At 39.8% G+C, this 19,509-nt stretch overlaps 1 protein-coding gene across 3 annotated transcripts in view; it reads left to right on the plus strand.

The window, feature by feature from the left end:
- Positions 1 to 19,509, plus strand: part of SLC12A1 (solute carrier family 12 member 1) — a gene marked incomplete at both ends in the record, with an annotated part of 83,747 nt that overhangs the window by 19,109 nt on the left and 45,129 nt on the right. For all 3 annotated transcript variants that reach the window (XM_079769324.1, XM_079769322.1, XM_079769323.1), the window contains 9 exons: positions 523 to 633; positions 2,509 to 2,620; positions 4,364 to 4,491; positions 10,717 to 10,801; positions 13,676 to 13,827; positions 14,978 to 15,085; positions 15,400 to 15,523; positions 17,297 to 17,398; positions 19,351 to 19,506. In XM_079769324.1, the coding sequence (XP_079625450.1) occupies positions 523 to 633; positions 2,509 to 2,620; positions 4,364 to 4,491; positions 10,717 to 10,801; positions 13,676 to 13,827; positions 14,978 to 15,085; positions 15,400 to 15,523; positions 17,297 to 17,398; positions 19,351 to 19,506 (1,078 nt within the window). The remainder of the gene's footprint in view (positions 1 to 522; positions 634 to 2,508; positions 2,621 to 4,363; positions 4,492 to 10,716; positions 10,802 to 13,675; positions 13,828 to 14,977; positions 15,086 to 15,399; positions 15,524 to 17,296; positions 17,399 to 19,350; positions 19,507 to 19,509) is intronic.

Raw genomic sequence — 19,509 nt, forward strand, 5'->3', positions numbered from 1 at the left:
CACTGAATTTAATTGGTAACAGTATATTTATTTAAAAATTAGATGGATAGAGTTCATAAGGTATGCTCTCTTCAAGAGATGCATTGCCTGCTTTGTGTAGTTTGTTTTCTTTAATTGAATAAAACTTATATTCCAATATTCACTTTGGAAAACACTCATTTTTATTCCTCTAGAATTTCTCTGAAACACAAAAATAGTCATTCTTCTGAAACTATACATGGTATGTGTATCTACACATACTTTTACTTAGTGCTATAATAGCTTCTAAAGCTGTTATTAGAATGAATCTCTAAAATGTCCAATTCCTAACTTTGGCTATCAAAGGCCTATTATCCTAGAAACGAATAATGTTCAGTTCTTTATCTTCTCAAATTCATGAGCACTTCATTTTTCTATCATCCTGTATGGCCCCAGACAGTAGTATATATTATCTCATCTTACTGTTAAATGATGCAATAAATACACAAGGGGAAAAAAAATAAAAGCTCCATCTCTAACTATTTTTGTGATTTTTCCCCTCAGGAGAGTGATTCAATGATGGTGGATCCAACCAATGATATCCGGATCATCGGCTCAATCACAGTGGTGATTCTTTTAGGAATTTCAGTAGCTGGAATGGAATGGGAAGCAAAGGTGAATTTCACAAAATAAGGTTATCAACAACCGATGGTCAGACCTGGAGCAAGTTGCAGGGAAAGAAGGAGGCCCATATTTAAAAAGAATTGCTGTTATTACTTGCTATGGAAAAGTTGCAGGTTAGGCTTACATGGGACACCAAGCCCTCAAAGCACGACATCCAGATGGTCATTACTCAACAGCTCACGTGTGACATGATCAGATCAATGCTTTGTCCTTCTTTATGTACCATCACAATGATACAACCACCATGGTTGGTGCCATCTTTATGCCCAGATCCCCTTATGATCATAGCAATGGTACATGCTGGCAGCCTGTGTTTCTCCATCACACCCCTGGTAGCCCCTTTCAAGATGGCTGTGGGTGCTGAAACTCAATATAAATGGCAAATGTGTTGGAAGAAGGTAATAGAGGCAGAAACAATCATTCTCTGAAATCTAGTACTTCAGTAGCAAATTAGAGGGCATCACAGGCCTTGGAACTAGAGAATCCCTGGATTTAAAGAGTAGTAAAACAGTTAGTAAACTTCTAAATGATGGGGAGCATGTTTTCTGAATGCCTTGTAACTATACAGTGACTGGTCTAATTGAAACTGAGCTTATATACCTAGAGATGCAGTAACCAGACTACTGGCTCTCACCGGCTATGAAAAGATGGCCAATGCCGTCCATCTATAGGAAGCAATAGGAAACATTCCTACATGGCACTTATTTATGGATTATGCACTCACGCATTAAACAAAAATTGATTAAGTATTTGTCCTGGGCATTCTGCTAGGCACTGGATATTCAGCCCTGAATAAAACAGGCACAATTTCTACCCTAGTTGAATACATGGTCTATGAGGATCTGAGTAATAATCAAGGAGATAACAAGTACATATAACATGGTAAATTGTAAAAGTACTATGAAGGCAATAAGCAGGGCACTGAGATAGAAAATAATGGGAAATCTACTTTCAATAGCTTTATTCCCTGAGGGCGGCGATATAGTTTCATGATAATAGAGGGTAGAAGTTAAAGTTCTGCTGTTAGAATGCCTAGATTCAAATCTAGTTTATAACCATATGACCCTTAGTAAGTTGTTTAATTTATCTTCATGACTCAGTTTCTTTTTATCTTTAAATGTTGATAATACTACCTACTTCTGAAAGAATACTGATAAAGTTAAATTTGCAGCTGTTATATTGTAAAACCCTTGGTGAATGTTAGCTATTATTGATTTAGATCCAGTGGTCAAGAAAGGCCTGTCTGAGGAGGTAACTAGGACTGAAAGGATGAGAAGAAGGAAATAGTTCTGCAAAGAGAAGTGCCTTCTTAGCAGAGGGAACAGCGTGTGGAAATGCCAAGTCAATAAACACCCTGAAATGTATGGGAAACTAAAAATAGACAATTTGGCTGGTCAACTTTGCAGGCTGCTTGTTCTGGGAACACATTGGCAGCCCAACATCAAATACACTAAGTGTCCAGGGAATTCTATGAGTCATTCTGTGTTCTTGTACTTCTGCAGTTAGCACTGGGGATGGGAGGAATCCATGGTGCTCTGCCTAAAAAAGAAATAAGCTCTATTAATATTAATGTTAAAAATTTGGGTTTCACTTATATTCCTGAGGACACTGCAGTGAGTTACCTATCTAGTACTTAGAATGTTCTTGTAATGTCACTTTCAAGTGTCCAAGCACATACTCCCGTTGAAAATGTAGTATGTATGCTCAGGTCAAATAAGGCTTATTAAGATGTCATTCCATTAGGATCTACTTATTACCTACTCTGGGCAGAAGAGTCTCAACTGGAATAATGAACATAACTTTCATGTTTTTGCACGAAATTGTTAAATAAATCTAATTTGGCCTCCTTTTACTTTGCCATTCCAGGCTCAAGTGATCCTTCTGATCATTCTTCTTATTGCTATTGCAAACTTCTTCATTGGAACAGTCATCCCATCCAACAATGAGAAGAAGTCCAGAGGTTTCTTTAACTACCAAGGTACAGTTGACAAATGAGTTGCTTTGCAATAAATAGCTCTCCTTTGCTCACCTCCATCAGCATCCCTGTAACTGCCACTCCATCCTTGGAATCCCCATGTGATCCAGGGAAGAGCCAGAGGTTGGATTCAGGAGAGCCAGCGTGAGTCTCAACCCTGCTGCTTACCAGCTAGAAGGCTCACCTAACATGCTTGGCTCTCAGATTTTCCTGATAAGCTGATAATAACAACTTTCTGAGGGGATTTTTAAAAAGCAAGTAAGATCGTGGATGTGAAAGTGTCTTGAAAACCTTCAAGTGCTAGACAGCTTGTTGCTGTCAAAAGAGTAGAAGCAGAGTGCACATGCAAAGAAGGAGGAGGAAGCTCAGACCATTGGTTCAACCACTGAGAGCACTAAAAGAAAAAACAGTCTTTTTTTTTTTCCATTGCTAGACTTTTTTGCACCTTACTTTTTAATAGCATTGCTTAGTATCACTGCTGGGTTTTCAAGCATAAAAGACTGTAGGAGTTACTTCCTGTAGCATCCTGAGATAGTGTCACTGAGCATGGAATTTGACTTCTCTCCCCTCTCCTACCCCACAGATCCACTCTTTCCCAGCTTCCCACTCTAGCTTACTCATGGAGCCACTGCTGAGATTTTACAAAGATTTCCCTTCATTCGCTCACTTGTCAGTATTCATTTCCTTTTTATATGACATCATCTCTTTCTTTCTGATTCTTTTTATAAGGATTGTCTTGTTTGCTTTGCATGTTAACATCTTTTTCCTTGTTATTCTTTTCCCTCCTTCCACCTCCTGCTGTATTTTTTCTGATGCTATAAATTTTCTTTCCTTATGTTTGCATTATTCCAGATTCTTTTGTTCACATTTTTCTTTCTTTTTTTGCTTCCTTTTCCTTTTCTTCTAGATTATTTCCTTTTCATTGATGACAACCTGGGGCAATAGTATTCTCCCATAGATAATAATCTGGTATAAGGATTTAAAATTCAATCTCAGCAAGGGGTGAGTAGGTGAGAATATTAACAGCAAAATTTTAAGGTAGTTCCACCCACAAGGTTATGCAGTTTTTAAAAAGGCATAGAAAAGCAGTGTGTTAATTAAGGTATTTATGCATGTGAGAATTAGTTGTATATGTGTAGAAGAGTGTATGTGTGTGGTATATTTGACCATGAGAGAATTCTTCATTTCTTCATTTCTCAATCTTCTAAGTGAAATAAGTCAGTAGAAAAAGATAAATATCACTCATTTGTGGAATATAATGACCAACATAAACTGATGAACAAAAACAGATCCAGAGACAGAGAAGCATTGATCAGACCGTCAAACCTCAGAGGGAAGGCAGGGGAGAGTGGGGGGAAGAGGGAGAGATCAACCAAAGGACTTGCATGCATGCATAGAAGCATAACCAATGAACATAGACACTAGGGGGGTGAGGGCACGGGCAGGGGGGGCTAGGGGGGCAAAGGGGGGATAAGGACACATATGCAATAACCTTGATCAATAAAGAATTTAAAAAATATTTTAAAAATTGCAGAGCTCTGTTCTAGAGATCTAAAACCTTGTGATATGTATGTGACCTTTGACAAATATTACCATGAGGCTCATCAGGAGCATACCAACATCGTTCAGTTCCTTACATTTAGATTATAGGAACTCATTTGCATTTAGGGCTATAGAAGCCAAAGGTAACTTTATCTCCTACTCTGTGAAGAATGTCTAATAATAATTTTCTCATTTGTGTTGCAGCATCAATATTTGCAGAAAACTTTGGGCCAAGCTTCACAAAAGGAGAAGGTTTCTTCTCTGTCTTTGCCATTTTTTTCCCAGCAGCCACTGGGATTCTTGCAGGTGCCAATATCTCAGGAGACTTGGAGGTATGTTGTTTTCTCTGTTTTTGTAGTCCCAGGGGGTGGTGGTGCAGTTGGTGGGCAGCACAAAGAGCTACAGAGATCGATAGTGACCATGTTTCTCAACAGCTTTCAAACCATAACATTTCTATAAGGTTTCCTGATTATTCAATTATCTTTAAGTGCCAAACTATTTTATTTCTGGTAGTCCTTCCAAAGTCTTATTCAGTGATATCAAAAGGCAGAGTAGAGCATGTGTCACATTTCCAACCAAATAAATACAGTTCAGTGAAAAAAATATCAGAATCACCACTTTCTCTTTTAAACACATAATGTGTAAGAACATGGAACATTTAAGAAAAATAAACAAGAAGCAAAGACAAATTACTTTATTGCTGAATGCTGATGTTAAATTTAGGGATACATACACTTGTTTAATTGGTATTTATCCAACACTCACTCATATTTTTCTATGTTAACTACTGTAAGGAGCATTGTATTTGTTAGGATATGGTTTGAATGTTGTATAAAAGGCCATTGATTTTGACCTAAACAAGATAGAAGTTTTTTTAGTGAATAAAAATTTGGACTCATAGCCACCCAGTGGAGTAAGAAAGATCTGCTCCAAAAAGTAGCACAGGAACCCAAATGACCTCCTTGTTTTACCATTCCCTTGGGGATTGCCCTCATCTGCAAGGTCAAAAATTACTGATCATTTCCAAGATCACATTCCAATCCATCTGAAGAGGAATAGGAAGCAGAGGACAAGCAATTCCTGGACCTTCAATATATCACTTCTGCTGACATTCCATTGGCCAGCATTTAGTCGGAGGCCTTTCCTAGTTGTAAAGAAGGCTGGCAAATGTGTCCAGCTGGGCTGCCATGTGTCCAGATAACATTTTAGAGGGTTCTAGGGTAAAAGGGAGAAGGTGAGAAAGAATATTAGGAGACAATAAACAGTATCTCCCCACCACACACATAAAGTAGAAGGTACAGATTTTACCTCAAGAAATTTATAACCTACTTTGGAAAACAAGAAATGTTTGCAAGAGCCATCAAGAGATATGTATAAATGAAAACCGTAGGCACTGCCAAATGGATTGGAAGATAAAATAATGAACGAATAATTATTAAGTTAAGGATTATTTCCTCCTGGCAGTAACACTTGAGTGTGAACTGAAAGCAAAGGCTGAGTATTGGCTATTGGTGAGAAAATGTACTACAGGCAGAGAAACAAAAGAACAGTCAGGCAAGGGGAAAACTAGGACTAGTAAGGATCTCTCACATCTTAACTGGGAAAGCTCTCATGATGCTGGATAACCTTATAAAGTAAGGAGAAGCTGTTGGAGAGACCAAGTGAGAGGGGCTTGCCCTAGAATATAACTCCATGAAAGTGGGGTTTTGCCTTTGGTTTTGTTCACTGCTGTAACCTCAGAGCTAGTAAAGCTTCCATAAATATTTATTGAGTGAATGAATAAAGGCTTTAGGATTTGTTATATTAAGGACCACAGTGCCTCGGCAAGTTTTTGAGCAGAAATATGGCATAAAAAAAGATTAGGCTGAGGCTCAGAAACATAACATTGCTCAAAATTATTCAAGTGGTAAATATGACTGCTTCATGAGACTTAGCTGTGGATGTTGAGCTTCCAGTTTCTCAGATTTGGAAAAGTATCAGATGCCACTGATTTAAGCTTCTATAAACGGCATGTACACATTTGAATGAAAGACTCCTGTGCTTTTCTCAGACTCCTTAAAGACAAGTTTTGTATTAGATGCTTAGTAGTCAGTTCAGCTCAGCCAACACTTACTGAGCCTGCTTACACCAGGCACCGGGGAAGCAGAGGAGACCTCAGCCCTCCCCTCCAGGAGCTCGTGGTCTAAGGGGGAGACATAATTACTCTAATTGAGTCCTAAGAAGCAAAAACGGATCACATGCAAGGTAAAGGAGAAACAGTAGTTGCTGTCCCTAAAGAAGTGAGGGAGGGCTTTCAGAGGAAGGACATTCAATCCAGATTTCAAGGACTTCATTAATAGAACAAAGAAGAGAGGGACAATCAAAACAGAAGGAATAGAATGCAAGAAGGCACAGAGACAGATGCTACTGATGGGAATTAGTTTACCTGCAGAACAGGGCACACAAGGAAAATATTTGCATCAATATATTAATAAACATTTATAAAGGGCCTTCTCTGTGACCTGGGCACTCTGGAAGTAAGCAAAGACCTAAAAAAGATCGCTTACCTAAAAAGGCAAAACTTACAATTTCTTTCTCCTGAGGTAAATGCTAACTTAAGTTAGGGATGCTATATTAGTACAGATTTTAACTTACCTATCAATCTGTACTGAGAAATCACTAAGTTTGATTTTGCATGTGAAAGAAATGAAGAGGCTATCTCATGATTTTTAGGGCACAAGTGGTAATAGCATTGCTATAAAAAGGTGGGGGTTTTTTCCTTTCCGTTTAAAAATACTTTGGTGATTTTACTATTAAGCTTAACTTTCAGCACATACCCTCATTTATACCAGTAAATAGAACTCAGAAGTCCTTTAAACTACAGACAATGGAGTTTGGATATTATCCCAAAACTAGCTAGAGACACTAAGGAAGTTAGATCAAGATTAGATAGATGTTTTAGAGAGAGCCTGCTGTCAGATTGTGAAGGATGGATAGTGTGCTGGAGGCGGGAGGGGGAGAGAGGAGACTGATAGTAGGGAGACTGGAGGCAAAAGATCAATTAGAAGATATCACAGAAGTCTGGGCAACAGATGACATGGCCTTGAATTAAGGCTATGGCAGGGAATATGGATCAAAGGGGTCACCTTTTATTAGAGTTAGAAGAGGAAATGAAAAGGATATTTTATTTCACTATATTTTGCAGTAAAAACAAAAACCCAAAAACCACAAACATTATACATCACAGCCAAGTGTACACATACAAAATTTTCCTCAAACAATTCTTTACTGCAAATGCTGTCTTCTGATTATTTTCACATCAGTGCTGTAATAGAATAAAATACAATAGAGTATTCATTTCATGCTGGTGCAACCTACTGAATTGATTGCATGGTGTAATAGATGAGAAAAAAAAGAGGCTCATATTTGGCCATTGAGGTTGAAAAGGCAGGAGGATATCAGATTGGAGATTTCTGGGTATGTATCTATTGTGTTTTATTCTATTACAGCACTGATGTGAAAATAATCAGAAGACAGCATTTGCAGTAAAGAATTGTTTGAGGAAAATTCTGTATGTGTACACTTGGCTGTGATGTATAATGTTTGTTTTTTTTTACTGCAAAATATAGTAAAATAAAACACCCTTTTCATTTTTTGAGTCTGGAGCTCTAGAAAGGAGCTAGAGCAAGACTGGAAGCCATGGCATGCATGAGTTCATCCTGGTCTGTGCAAAAGGGAGGAGAGGAGAAAACAAGGCAGCACCCAGGGAGACAACATTAAAGTAATGATGGTGGAGAAGGAGTCCTTGAAGAAGAAAGAGAAAAAGCTGCCTCAGACATAGGAGAACCCAAGACAGAGCGGGGTCCTGAAAGCCAAGGGAGAACAATGCTTTGAGAAGTAATATTTCTCTTATTCTTACATGATCAAAAGCCAGAGTGGTCAAGCATGTTAAGGACTGAGAGGTGGCAGCATATTGGGAAGTGGCAAGGAAACATCAGCACATATTTCTCTCTGAGTGAAATTTAAAATAATCAAAACATCATGGACTCCCTTCAACTTAGTAAACATTTATTTTTTTCACACTATAAGAATATGTAAGATGTTACCTCTGCTCACAACCCAGCATTCTTCTGAAGATGGTAGTCAATGAGAGTTGGCACAAAGTTCCTTCCTGAACCTTCTATTTGTTAACATACTCATTGATAATCTGTAAATGTGTGCCTGGAAGAAGATCTGGGAGATACCCAAGTCTAATCAAGACAGTTAAGATGCACTTTCAGAGATGCAAGATTAGGATATGGTTGACACACTACAAAAGCAGAAATCCAAAAAAATATATATACTAGAGGCCTGGTGCACGAATTCGTGCATGGGTGAGGTCCGGCAGACCCGCCCTGATGGGAGCCCATCGGGCCCAGCTGGCAGAGGGGAGGGGCTGCAGGAGGTTGGCCAGCCAGCCCCGCCCCTGATTGGGGTGTTGGGGGCCGATCAGGGGCCGGGCCCGCCAAGGGTGGGGGGGGTGATCAAAGCCCAGATCAGGCCAGTTGGCTGCTTCAGTCACCAGTCGTTCTGGTCATTCTGCCATTCTGGTCACTGGGCATATATATATATATATATATATTTAATGAAGAAAGGTGAAGGAAAGTTAGATTTAGGTTTATCGCTGGGGGGATGAAAACTAACAATGAGAATGAAAACTAAGCATTTGTCCAAGTCCTGAGCCCTGTGGGGGAAATGCAGCTATAGGCCAGACAATGTGAACATATGATCATACATTAAGATATTGACATTTTGATTTATATCAGGTCAGTTTGACCCTCACGTAAATTCTAAATAAGTAATTTTAGAACTTGTAGCAGGTAGTTCTAAGTAAAATCTAAGTTTCTGGTTTTAGGTACAAGACTGCCTTCCATCTTTACACCTCTTATCCTTCCATATATTTTATCTCTTCCCATTCAGTTCTTCACATTTCACTCAGATCCCAAGAAATCCTTAATCAATAAGATAAATTTTGAAATGTAACATGAATTAGGAGGTTGAGTCGGGCTCACTTCAGCCACGATTGTCTTCTTCCCTCCACGTGCTGCTCAATTGCACACACACACTGCCGCATTCACTTGGGGAGACAATAGCCTGGAAGGAAGAGGCTGCACATATATGTTTTGGACCAGCAATTTTCAACCAGTGTGCCGCAGAAACATTTAAAACATGCAGTACCTGACTATTTTGTCAGGGGCACTGCCTCTTTCCCCTTAAATTGTCAAATAAAAAAAATGCCAACAGCCAACACAACCATAGCTATCCAGTATGAATGAATCAAAATTATATCTTTTTTTTTTTTTTTTTTGGCAGACTGGCAAAAAATTTATTTTGTGGTGTGCCACAGAATTTTAGTAATTAGTGTATGTGTGCAGTGAGGTGAAGAAGGTTGAAAATCATTGTATTGGACAAACCATGTGTGGAGATGTTCCTGAAAGAGTGGGAAGGAATTAATGACCACAGAGTGACTCCATGGGGATGGCTTCCTCCTGTATGGGGACAGACTGGCTTGATTATGCAGCTGTCAGGTTGAGTCTATAGTCACCCTGAGTTTACCTTTCTGATGGTTTTGATCAGTGGATTTAAGCTAAAAAACAAAGAAACAAAATAAACCACACTTTTACTTTAACTGCATTGATTTCTTATTTGTATTGATGAGTCTTATGTCCTCTGGTGGGGGAATGAATACCTATTGAGACTATGTTTCCCTCAATTCAATATTTATTGACTCCTACTGTATGCCAGGCACTGTCCTGTACAATCAATAACTATATTAGAATCTCTATTTAATAATCCCCGTTAAGTTGAATTCAATTATTTAGAAGTTATGCTGCTTGGAATTGATTATGATATGAGTTAGCCCCTGCAAATAGGATATAAAATGTTATATTATATATGATGTGAGTTCAGCTCAGTGAATTTTTATACACTTATAAGCAAGAGAAAAGCCCATTTCTGGTATAAGCTTAAATTTGCTTCTTTATTCATGCTTGCTTCTGGAAATTAAATATCCCCATTGCAGTCATTCCTGAGTTAGATTCCAAAGGGAAAATTTAAGGGATTGGAGAATTTAGCAGATCAACCTTTGACAAAGTCAAAAGTGATTTTTTTAAGGCAAGCTTAAGCTTAGTATAAAACAAACACACAGAGCGATATCGCCAATGTGCCGGGTATGGCTGGATATTTCTCCTAATAATTTCAGGTTTTATGAATTTGCATGGAATTCACAGGAGATAAAGGAGAGAGAGACATTAGTGAGTGAACTAACTGGTATACTTTTCTATAATAGCTCCCTCCTGGACAGTTAGAGATCTCTTCTTTTCAGCGCAGAATTCTGCAGATTTCTTCATTCACTCTCAGAACATTATCTTTATCCCCCCCAAAACTTGAGCTCACCATTTTGCTATTAGCTTGATCTTTTCTAGAATACTTGCCTCAGGAAGTGTAGCCTAAAAAATTGAAAATACATAAATAACTCCAACTGATCTCTGTTTCTTATTCCACCCTGTCTCCTTGTACCTCCACATTATTTTTTAAAGGATCCCCAAGATGCCATCCCCAGAGGAACCATGCTGGCCATTTTCATCACCACCGTCGCCTACATAGGAGTTGCTATTTGTGTAGGTAAGTTGTAGGTCTCTGATGTTGGTATCTGATGGATTTTCATGTCCAGTGGATTTTCGATAGAACATAAGTAGCATATTTTCAAAAAGGCAACTATTTTAATTCCCTTCTTAGATACTCTAGAGGTTTGAATGCAATGAAACTGTAACCCAGGTGTCTCTGGGTCAGGGATAGGGTAGAAGTGATCAGATTGGTCAATTTAATTGAACACAAAGGGTCCCATGTCGCTACTCTAGATGGTAAGATTTCTACTGCCAAGGAAGCCATCCCTGCCAGCACCCACCTCCCTTGCCCTAAGGCAGGTGGGGGACAGCAAAAGAGAAGAGAAGCCGGATACAAAACAAAACAAAGCAAACAACAAAAGCCTTGGGAAATTATGAAAAATATAGAACTGATGACTGTGTCCCCTCCTTGCCCTGCTGTCCTTACTATGGAAATGTCACTGCCACTGATCAGCAGGAAATCAGAACAAGACCCAGCTGCCAGCAGTGTGGGCAGCCAGTCCCTGCATTACCCAATGAGCAGAAAATATGTGGATTCACCTGCTATTCCTAAACTGACTCCTGTTCTACCTGCTGCCTGCAGCCACACCTCCTCCTGGTTGGGGTCACTTCACTTGTATGTAATTATTAGAGAGGAAAGAATGTAGAACATTCAGAGAAGAAAACTATTTTCTTTGCTCACTAGGGAATACAGCTCCAGGCTGGATCATTATGGGAATCTGGACAACAATTTTACCAAAAGGCACATCTCGGTCACCCTCTGTTTACTATGGAGCAAATTGGGAAATACATTTGTCTTGAGTTTGGTTTCTAAAGAAAAAAACAAAATAATTCACTTAGTTGCTTGTTCCTCTCACTGCTTCTTATTTGAGGAAATTGGATAATGTTGTTAATGGTATTGTGGTGGCATTTCCAAGCTTAGTTACATGTAAAGAGATTTTATTCCAATGATTTAGTAAGTGAACATATTTTTAAATATCACTGAAATCACTCAAAGTTAAATTTCCCAAATGGTTTTCTTTCTCACACAAAGTAAACATAAAGGAATAAATAAAGTTATAGACCTAATTTCAAAGATTCTTTTAGTTTTTGCTCCTGTTGGATGGAAAAATCGGTGTTTCTATACTTTTCCCAGAATAGGAGAAGGATAGTCATGGGTCCATGGCTTGTCATTAGTGTAAATAATGGTTCATGGCGTGGCTTCATGGGAATTTGGGGAGTTCTATTACACAGAAGTCAAAATACATGATTTAGAAAAGTCAGCTCAACATAAATAAACAATGCAATGAAGTAAAATCTGGGATGGATCATTCTTGATAACCAGCACCCATAATTTCAAGTGTTTACGCCAAGCTGGCAGACCACTATATTAAAAAAATCTCTGCACTGACTATTTTAAGTGGTTCTTTCAACTTGCAGATTCTATGATTCTTAAGTCTTTCCTGGATTTAAAGACTATGAATGTGCCCGAGGGTTCCCATTAGATCCTACCTACCACAGGACCTCTCTTACAGTTATTCGCAAGGAGTGAGAACTCACCCTGGCTGGAGTTTGAAAAGCAAAAAGAACAGTTTTGTTGGTCGGCATCAGTATTTATCCTTCAGGTAGTTCAGAAAAGTTTGTATATGTTTCATACCTATGTTCACATATTTCAATAACCTTGTTAAATACATAATGTCAGATTATAGCTGGAAAAATTCATAGGGAATATTGGTGATTAAAATATATATATTAAGGATCTTTAAAAAGTTCATAACTCCAATTCTGAGAATCTATCCTAGAGAAATATGTTAAGATACAAAAAAATATATGCATAAAGATGTTCGTAGAATATTTATAATAGAAAATAATAAGAACACCTAAATGTATGAAAAAATGGAATAAACTGAGGTAAATATTTGATAGAATATTATTTGACAATTACTATTAATTAAGAAATCTTAATATTTTATCCCCAAATATTTTATTATTTAAACCATTAAAATTGTATATCCTATATAATAAAAGGCTAATATGCAAATTGACCGAACTGCAGAATGACCGGTCGCTATGACATGCACTGACCAACAGGGAGCAGATGCTCAACACAGGAGCTGCCCCCTGGTGGTCAGTGTGCTCCCACAAGAGGAGCACCACTCAGCCAGAAGCCAGGCTTACCACTGGTGAGCACAGCGGCAGTGGTGGGAGCCTCTCCTGCCTGTGCTAAGGACCCCTTGGGGGATGTCTGCCTGCCAGCTTAGGCCTGCTCCCCGAGAGGGCACAGGCCAGTCTGAGGGAATCTCCCCCACCCCCTCCCCAGTGCATGAATGTCGTACACCAGGCCTCCAGTCAAGTATAATTGTAACTGTTTAAAATAGTATGCAAAGAATATCATTAGTTGAAAGCAAGGGCTTGGTTCTCTTAATTACTGGAATTCACTAATGCCATCCCTTGGTTCTCTCACAAATGAGACAATAAATCCTATTTGAAAGACACCGAATCAGTAGCACTAAGCCAGAAATCTGAATTGAGTATGTATTATGTGCAAAGCACTGTTTTTGCATTTTAAGGGATCAGAAAGTAAGGTATTCCAACCCGAAATGGTCTTACAGAGACAAGTGAGAGCTAGGACTGAAATCATCCAAGGCGGTGGAAGTGGCAGACTGTTAGACACAGGGGGTGCCCCCAGCCTGTTAGACACAGGGGGTGCCCCCAGGCTTCAGAGGATGGGAATCCTCAGGTACCATGTCCCAGGGAGCATTGGCAATAAAGACAGGATAGTCAATGCACCTGCTCAGATTCAAAACAAACTAAGTATGTTTTCAGGAGAAACCCCTAAGGGAAGAGAACTCTTACAAATCTAAAAAATGACAAGCCACTGTTGTTTCCCCAGGGGCCTGTGTGGTCCGAGATGCCACTGGGAACATGAATGACACCATCATTTCTGGGATGAACTGCAATGGTTCAGCGGCCTGTGGGCTGGGCTATGACTTCTCAAGATGTCAACATGAACCATGTCAGTACGGGCTGATGAACAATTTCCAGGTTCGAGCTGCAGTAATTATAACAGTGTTGATTGCCGTTGTTTTCATTTTTATAACATCATGTATAATGACACTTCTGACCCTGCAACTGATTGATTATTGATTGATTTGAATTCAGCATAGAACAATTGGTGTGAGAGGGAAGGGAAACATACAGGCATACATGTAGCAAATCCGGGGGTTACATTTACTGTGGTCGGGGAGAACAGGCACTTGTGTGAATTGCACCACCAGGGAAGGATCACCTCCCGACATTGTGTACCTCCCAATCAATTGTGCAAGAGTTCATGGTAGGGAGGAGAGACAGATTAGTTAGCATGGAATGCGTTTCCTGCATGGGCTTCGGCTTAGGAACAGCCTCTCTGGTGGTCCTGGAAGACAAGGCCAACAGGGAAATTGTGAGTGGCAGAGGGGCAGGGCGGGGGGGAAATAGATGAGGGGGAGAGACAAGGGAAGTTGGGAAAACTGTAAGACTTGAAACATAGTAATTTGTCTAAACAATGAGTGAGCAGAAGGAGAAGCAAATTTGTCATGAAGGCTTCATTCATCTATATTAACAACCAACAAAGAGAAATTAACTCAGCTGAAGTCATTATTCCAAAATATGACTTAAATGGACAGACTCTCATCATGTCTGAGACTTAAAATTGTGTTTACTGAGCACAGAAAAAGCAAAGGTTTACAAAGCCTCTAGGCACAGGAAGACCAAGAAAGACTAATGCCTTAAAGGTCCGATAAACAGCTGAGTCCCTCCCCAAACCTTATTAAAATACCACTTTCTGTGAGATAGAATTTCCCATAATGAAGGAAATACACAAAGGACAGAGGGGGGAAATGCTGTCAAAACCCTTGAAACCTCTTTCTTTATTCTTTCTAGTATCTTCTGGATGTATGGTAGTGAGCATTTATTATTTTTATAATCAACAAAAAGGCCATTTCCATCTTGAAAACAACAACTCGAGAATGAAATGAGCAGGAGAGGGAGAAATCTGATTAGAAGCAATTAGCTTATTAAAGAAATTTCAAAACACAAAAAGTGGAAAGGAAAGCATTTAAATAAAAATATGGCTATTTTTATTTATTTGCTTGTCCGTTTGTTTGTTTTTATTGTCCATTGGATGAGTTTCCTGACTTGAACCTCTCTTCTCAAGGTCATGAGCATGGTGTCGGGGTTCGGCCCCCTCATCACGGCTGGCATCTTTTCTGCAACGCTCTCCTCGGCCCTGGCCTCCCTTGTCAGCGCTCCCAAAGTGTTCCAGGTGATACAGCGCATGTGTTTCTCCCCACTGCTGTTGCCGCTGAACATGGATCAACCTGAAATATTCATTCTCACCGGCAATCATTTTCCATCATTTGCTGAAACACTTTAATGTTTGCATCTGGCTCAAATGCTATGTCTGCCACATAGTCAATATCGATTCAAATAATATAAAGAATGATGAACCTCAGTGTTAACTTGTGCCTCATATTGTGTATCACTCCATCTTTCGCCCAGTCTTCTTGTCTGAATCACCCAGGGAAAACGACAGCACAAAGATATAAATGATGAGTTTCTCCTCTTCTTTCCCATTAGGCTCTATGCAAGGACAACATCTACAAAGCCCTGCAGTTCTTCGCAAAAGGATATGGGAAAAACAACGAGCCGCTGAGAGGATACATCCTCACTTTTGTGATAGCCATGGCGTTCATTCTTATTGGTTAGTAGTGTTCTTGTTCTTACCCAAAGCCAAATAACTCTTCTGCTACTCATAAGGTTTTCCTTTTAGCTTGAAAAGTTACCTGCTTTATGTTCAATATTCCATTGGGGAATAGAGGAGTCTGTCTAAGAGGGAAATGAGAAAACTTTGAGGGAAGAGGGCCTTAAAAGATTTGAGGTGGGCTTCGGACGTTCATCTCTTTGAATCTGAGTGTTGGAAATTCATCCACCCAAATGTAACTGAATCCATCCCCCAACCTGCCCGTTATTATCTAAGCCCAGAGTCTCCCCAAGCTGCCACTAGTCTTTACATCATCTAGCCCGGCAGCTAGCAGGACAGTCAAAGAGTCTGTTCTCAAATGCTGTCCGTTGACCACCTGTGTCAGAATCAGAATCACCTGCAGGTTTGCTTAAGTGCAAATTTTCAGGCACAACCCGAGTTAGATTCAGAATCTCTGGTGACAAGGAATCTGCATTTTCACAAGTTCCTCAAGAGATTCATAGACCACTAAAGTTTGAGAAACACTTAAACTAGATTTAATCTCATCTCCTGCTCCCTAGACACTATAGAAACAGCTACATAATCTTGGAGAGGCACAGGCATCAATGTAGCCTGCACATTCCTCACTGCTCCCTAAGGCATCACTTTTGCTGGTGAGCTTAGAGGAAAAGAAGCAAGAGGTAGGGATGATGGTAGCTATGTGTAGATGGGCGGAGCCTTTCTCAGCACAGAGATGCCAAAGGATGAGGGCTCCTCCTTAGCACATAAACTCAGGAAGTGGCTGTAACTCATGAATCCTTGCAAGATTCCCACGAGGTTGAAGATATTTGTTATAAGGTAACAAGGTTTGTTAGATTTTTTAAAAAATTAAATAAAAAAGTAATTCTGTAGAGATGTTTCAGTTTTACATTTTAAGTGTTAAGACTTTGAAATATTGCCCTTTACTGCATTTAAGTGGTCAAATAAACAAAGTTTTAAAAATTGTATACATTAAATGGTATCTTTAAAAATCACTCTTTTAGAACAATGCAGATTAGCTTCCAGGTGTGTGCCAGCTATTTTTGCCTACCTCCTTGCTGGCCCCCATGTTCTAGAGCCACACCCAGCTGGCCACTGCATTTCCATCACTGAGGTTGATAGACATCTGACATTCAGAGAAATAGGACTGTCTCTAAATTATTTCTTCTATCACAACATAAATAATTCAGCTAGGATTAAGTCATACTGGATGTTTAGCTATAGTAGTAAAACATTTTTTTTTTACAAATTTGGTAGAACTTCTCTAGAAATAACTAACAAGGGTTCTGAAAGTCAGAGAGAGCAAGTTGAGTACATGCAGAGAGATTTCCAAGTAGGCATTTCTGGAATTTAACTAATCTGGCACCCTGCGGAGCCTGGGCGTGCATAGCAGATAAAGAACACAGGATTTGGCACCCCTGGAATAGCCACAGGGGCTTATCATCTGCCCAATCCCCAAACCCTCTACCTATTCCCACTCAATTTTTTTTTTTTTTTTTGCAAGTAGAGGTCTTGATTGCCTATTTCCAGATTGGTAGGTTTTCTTGCTTCTTACTGTATGGAAAAGAAACTCTGGCTAAGAATAGGTCTTAAAATGAATGCAGCCCCAAAGAAAAATCACTAATTTCTTAAACTTTGACAGATGCTAGCTATGGTTTCAGCCTCCAAATGAAGTCAAGCTTCCAGGCTGCAACAGCTGTTCAGCCCCTGGTCTCATCACTCAGACGTACATGCTCATTTCTGCTTTGTTCACAGCGGAACTGAACACCATTGCGCCCATCATCTCCAACTTTTTCCTGGCCTCATACGCACTTATTAATTTCTCCTGCTTCCATGCCTCTTATGCCAAATCCCCCGGTAAGTTGACTTTTTAAAATTAAAATAAGCCTAAGCCAACAATGGTTAGTGTCAATAAAATGAAATGAGTCGGTGAAAGTGCTTAATTTGTGTTTATCTGTTTCCTTATATCCTAGTGGGCAGTGCAATCCACTTTGTTTGGTGAGTTGGGGGGGTAACTTATGCAATAGAAAAAGAATCATTTGAGCAGTGGCCTTTCTGACCAACCGTAAAGTCAATTTTCTCCTGCGGCAATAAATTATTCATTGCAAGAGAAACCACATTTATTTCAGCAGTAGAAAAACATCACTATTTATTTCCTCTGTGAAAGTGACCACAGAAGTGGAATAAATGTATATATTTGAAACTTCCTTACTATCAATTTGTTTCCTGCCCACGGTGCAGAAGAGAAGGATGAGTAGCTCCCATAATTACCTGCTGAGAGTAGTCAATGCAGATTCACAGTGAAGCTGCTGACATCCCTGCGCTCTCAGACTGTGATTTAAAGTGGAGCAAAATTCACACCCGGGAATCTTCCACCATCTAGTCACTTATCACCTCTAATTTGCTCCCATTGGCCAGTAGGATTTCTTCTGCCTTTCCACCAGAACAGAGACTTGTCATTATCGACCTTCAGAAAGTTCTTCGCCATGAGGACTTTTATCAGGGATATAAAAACATTTCCACTGTCTTAGGGCCTGCCACAGTTGAAAAAGCTGCTGCCAGTAAGACAAAAGGTAGATGGAAGGGGAGCCTTCATCCACCCAAGGCCACTGGGCTCCGGAAAACACTGAGGACTTTTTGTGTCTGTTGTGTTGTCTTCTTTTAAGCAGAGAACAGAAAGTTCTAGTCAGAGGATACAGCAAATCATAGAAATGTGTGCCTCCATGCCATGTTATGTTCGTTTTTAAAGTAATAGAGGTTGCCAGGGGAAAGATTGAAAAGGAAAGAGGAAGAGAGGAAAAATAGGAAAGCGCATAGAGGGGGACACATAGATACAAAGACCCAGAAATTGAGACTCTCCCCCACCTCTCTCGTTCTCTCTCCAAGCCTCTCTCTCTATTTCATATACATGCGCATGCGCACACACACATGCACGCACAGCCAGACTTGTAAAATAAGGGCATTCCCAGTGATGTTCTCGAAGTGCTGTATCCATCTTGTGGCTGTTTAGGAAACTGCTCCAGAAGACTGAAAGCTCTGCTGTGTTTTGGTCTCTCCAAATTAAAATGCACTTCATCCAGAGACCAAATGTACCCTTCAAATCAGAGCTTCCCCATCCTGACCTCACCGTCTCCCAGCTTCTTTAATTTCAGGGAACTAACAGTAAAACATGGGAAACCCCCTTGCATATATGAACCGTGAGAAATATTTTCATTGCAAATGCAAAACATATTAATACATCAGGATTAAGAAGACATTGCAGACAAATGTCTTCCTCTCTTCCCATTAATTACTATTTCTGAAAGGGCAAGCATCCTCCTCTGGGGGTAAAGGAAGAGCTAGTAGGAAATTAATGGATTTACCTGATGACTGCTCTGCTTTCTTCATGGGGAAGTAAGCCCATTGTCTTAACCTTCTCTTTCTTGGCCCACCAAGGAATTCCTCCACCCTCCCCACAAGACCCACTTCTCCATCCCTCCTGTCTCCTTTGAACCCCTACTGGCATAGATATGAGGTGCTCAAGGTGTTGTAGTTTGGGAAGACAATCAGGGGACAGGCAGGGAGTCAGGAGGGGCCACGAGAGACACATTTTTCTGTATTTCACAGCATCCTTATTTGGTGTAATTACACCTCCATAGGCCAGGGATCTAAGATCACAGAAAACTAATAGCAGAGTTGGAAACTTGACCTAATTCTTATTTCTATGCTGGGAAGAAACATGTTACTTGTATTCTGATCATATGCAATGGCATGATGGTGATAGTGTGGAAGATTTTCTTGTGCACATAGATTTGGTTTTTTACTTTCAGGATGGAGACCTGCATATGGGATTTACAACATGTGGGTATCTCTTTTTGGAGCTGTTTTGTGCTGTGCAGTCATGTTTGTCATCAACTGGTGGGCAGCTGTTATCACCTACATCATTGAGTTCTTCCTCTATATCTACGTGACCTATAAGAAGCCAGGTA

Source organism: Cnephaeus nilssonii (genome assembly GCF_951640355.1).
Source record: "Cnephaeus nilssonii genome assembly, chromosome: 4".
In the NCBI taxonomy this organism is placed as follows: domain Eukaryota; kingdom Metazoa; phylum Chordata; class Mammalia; order Chiroptera; family Vespertilionidae; genus Cnephaeus; species Cnephaeus nilssonii.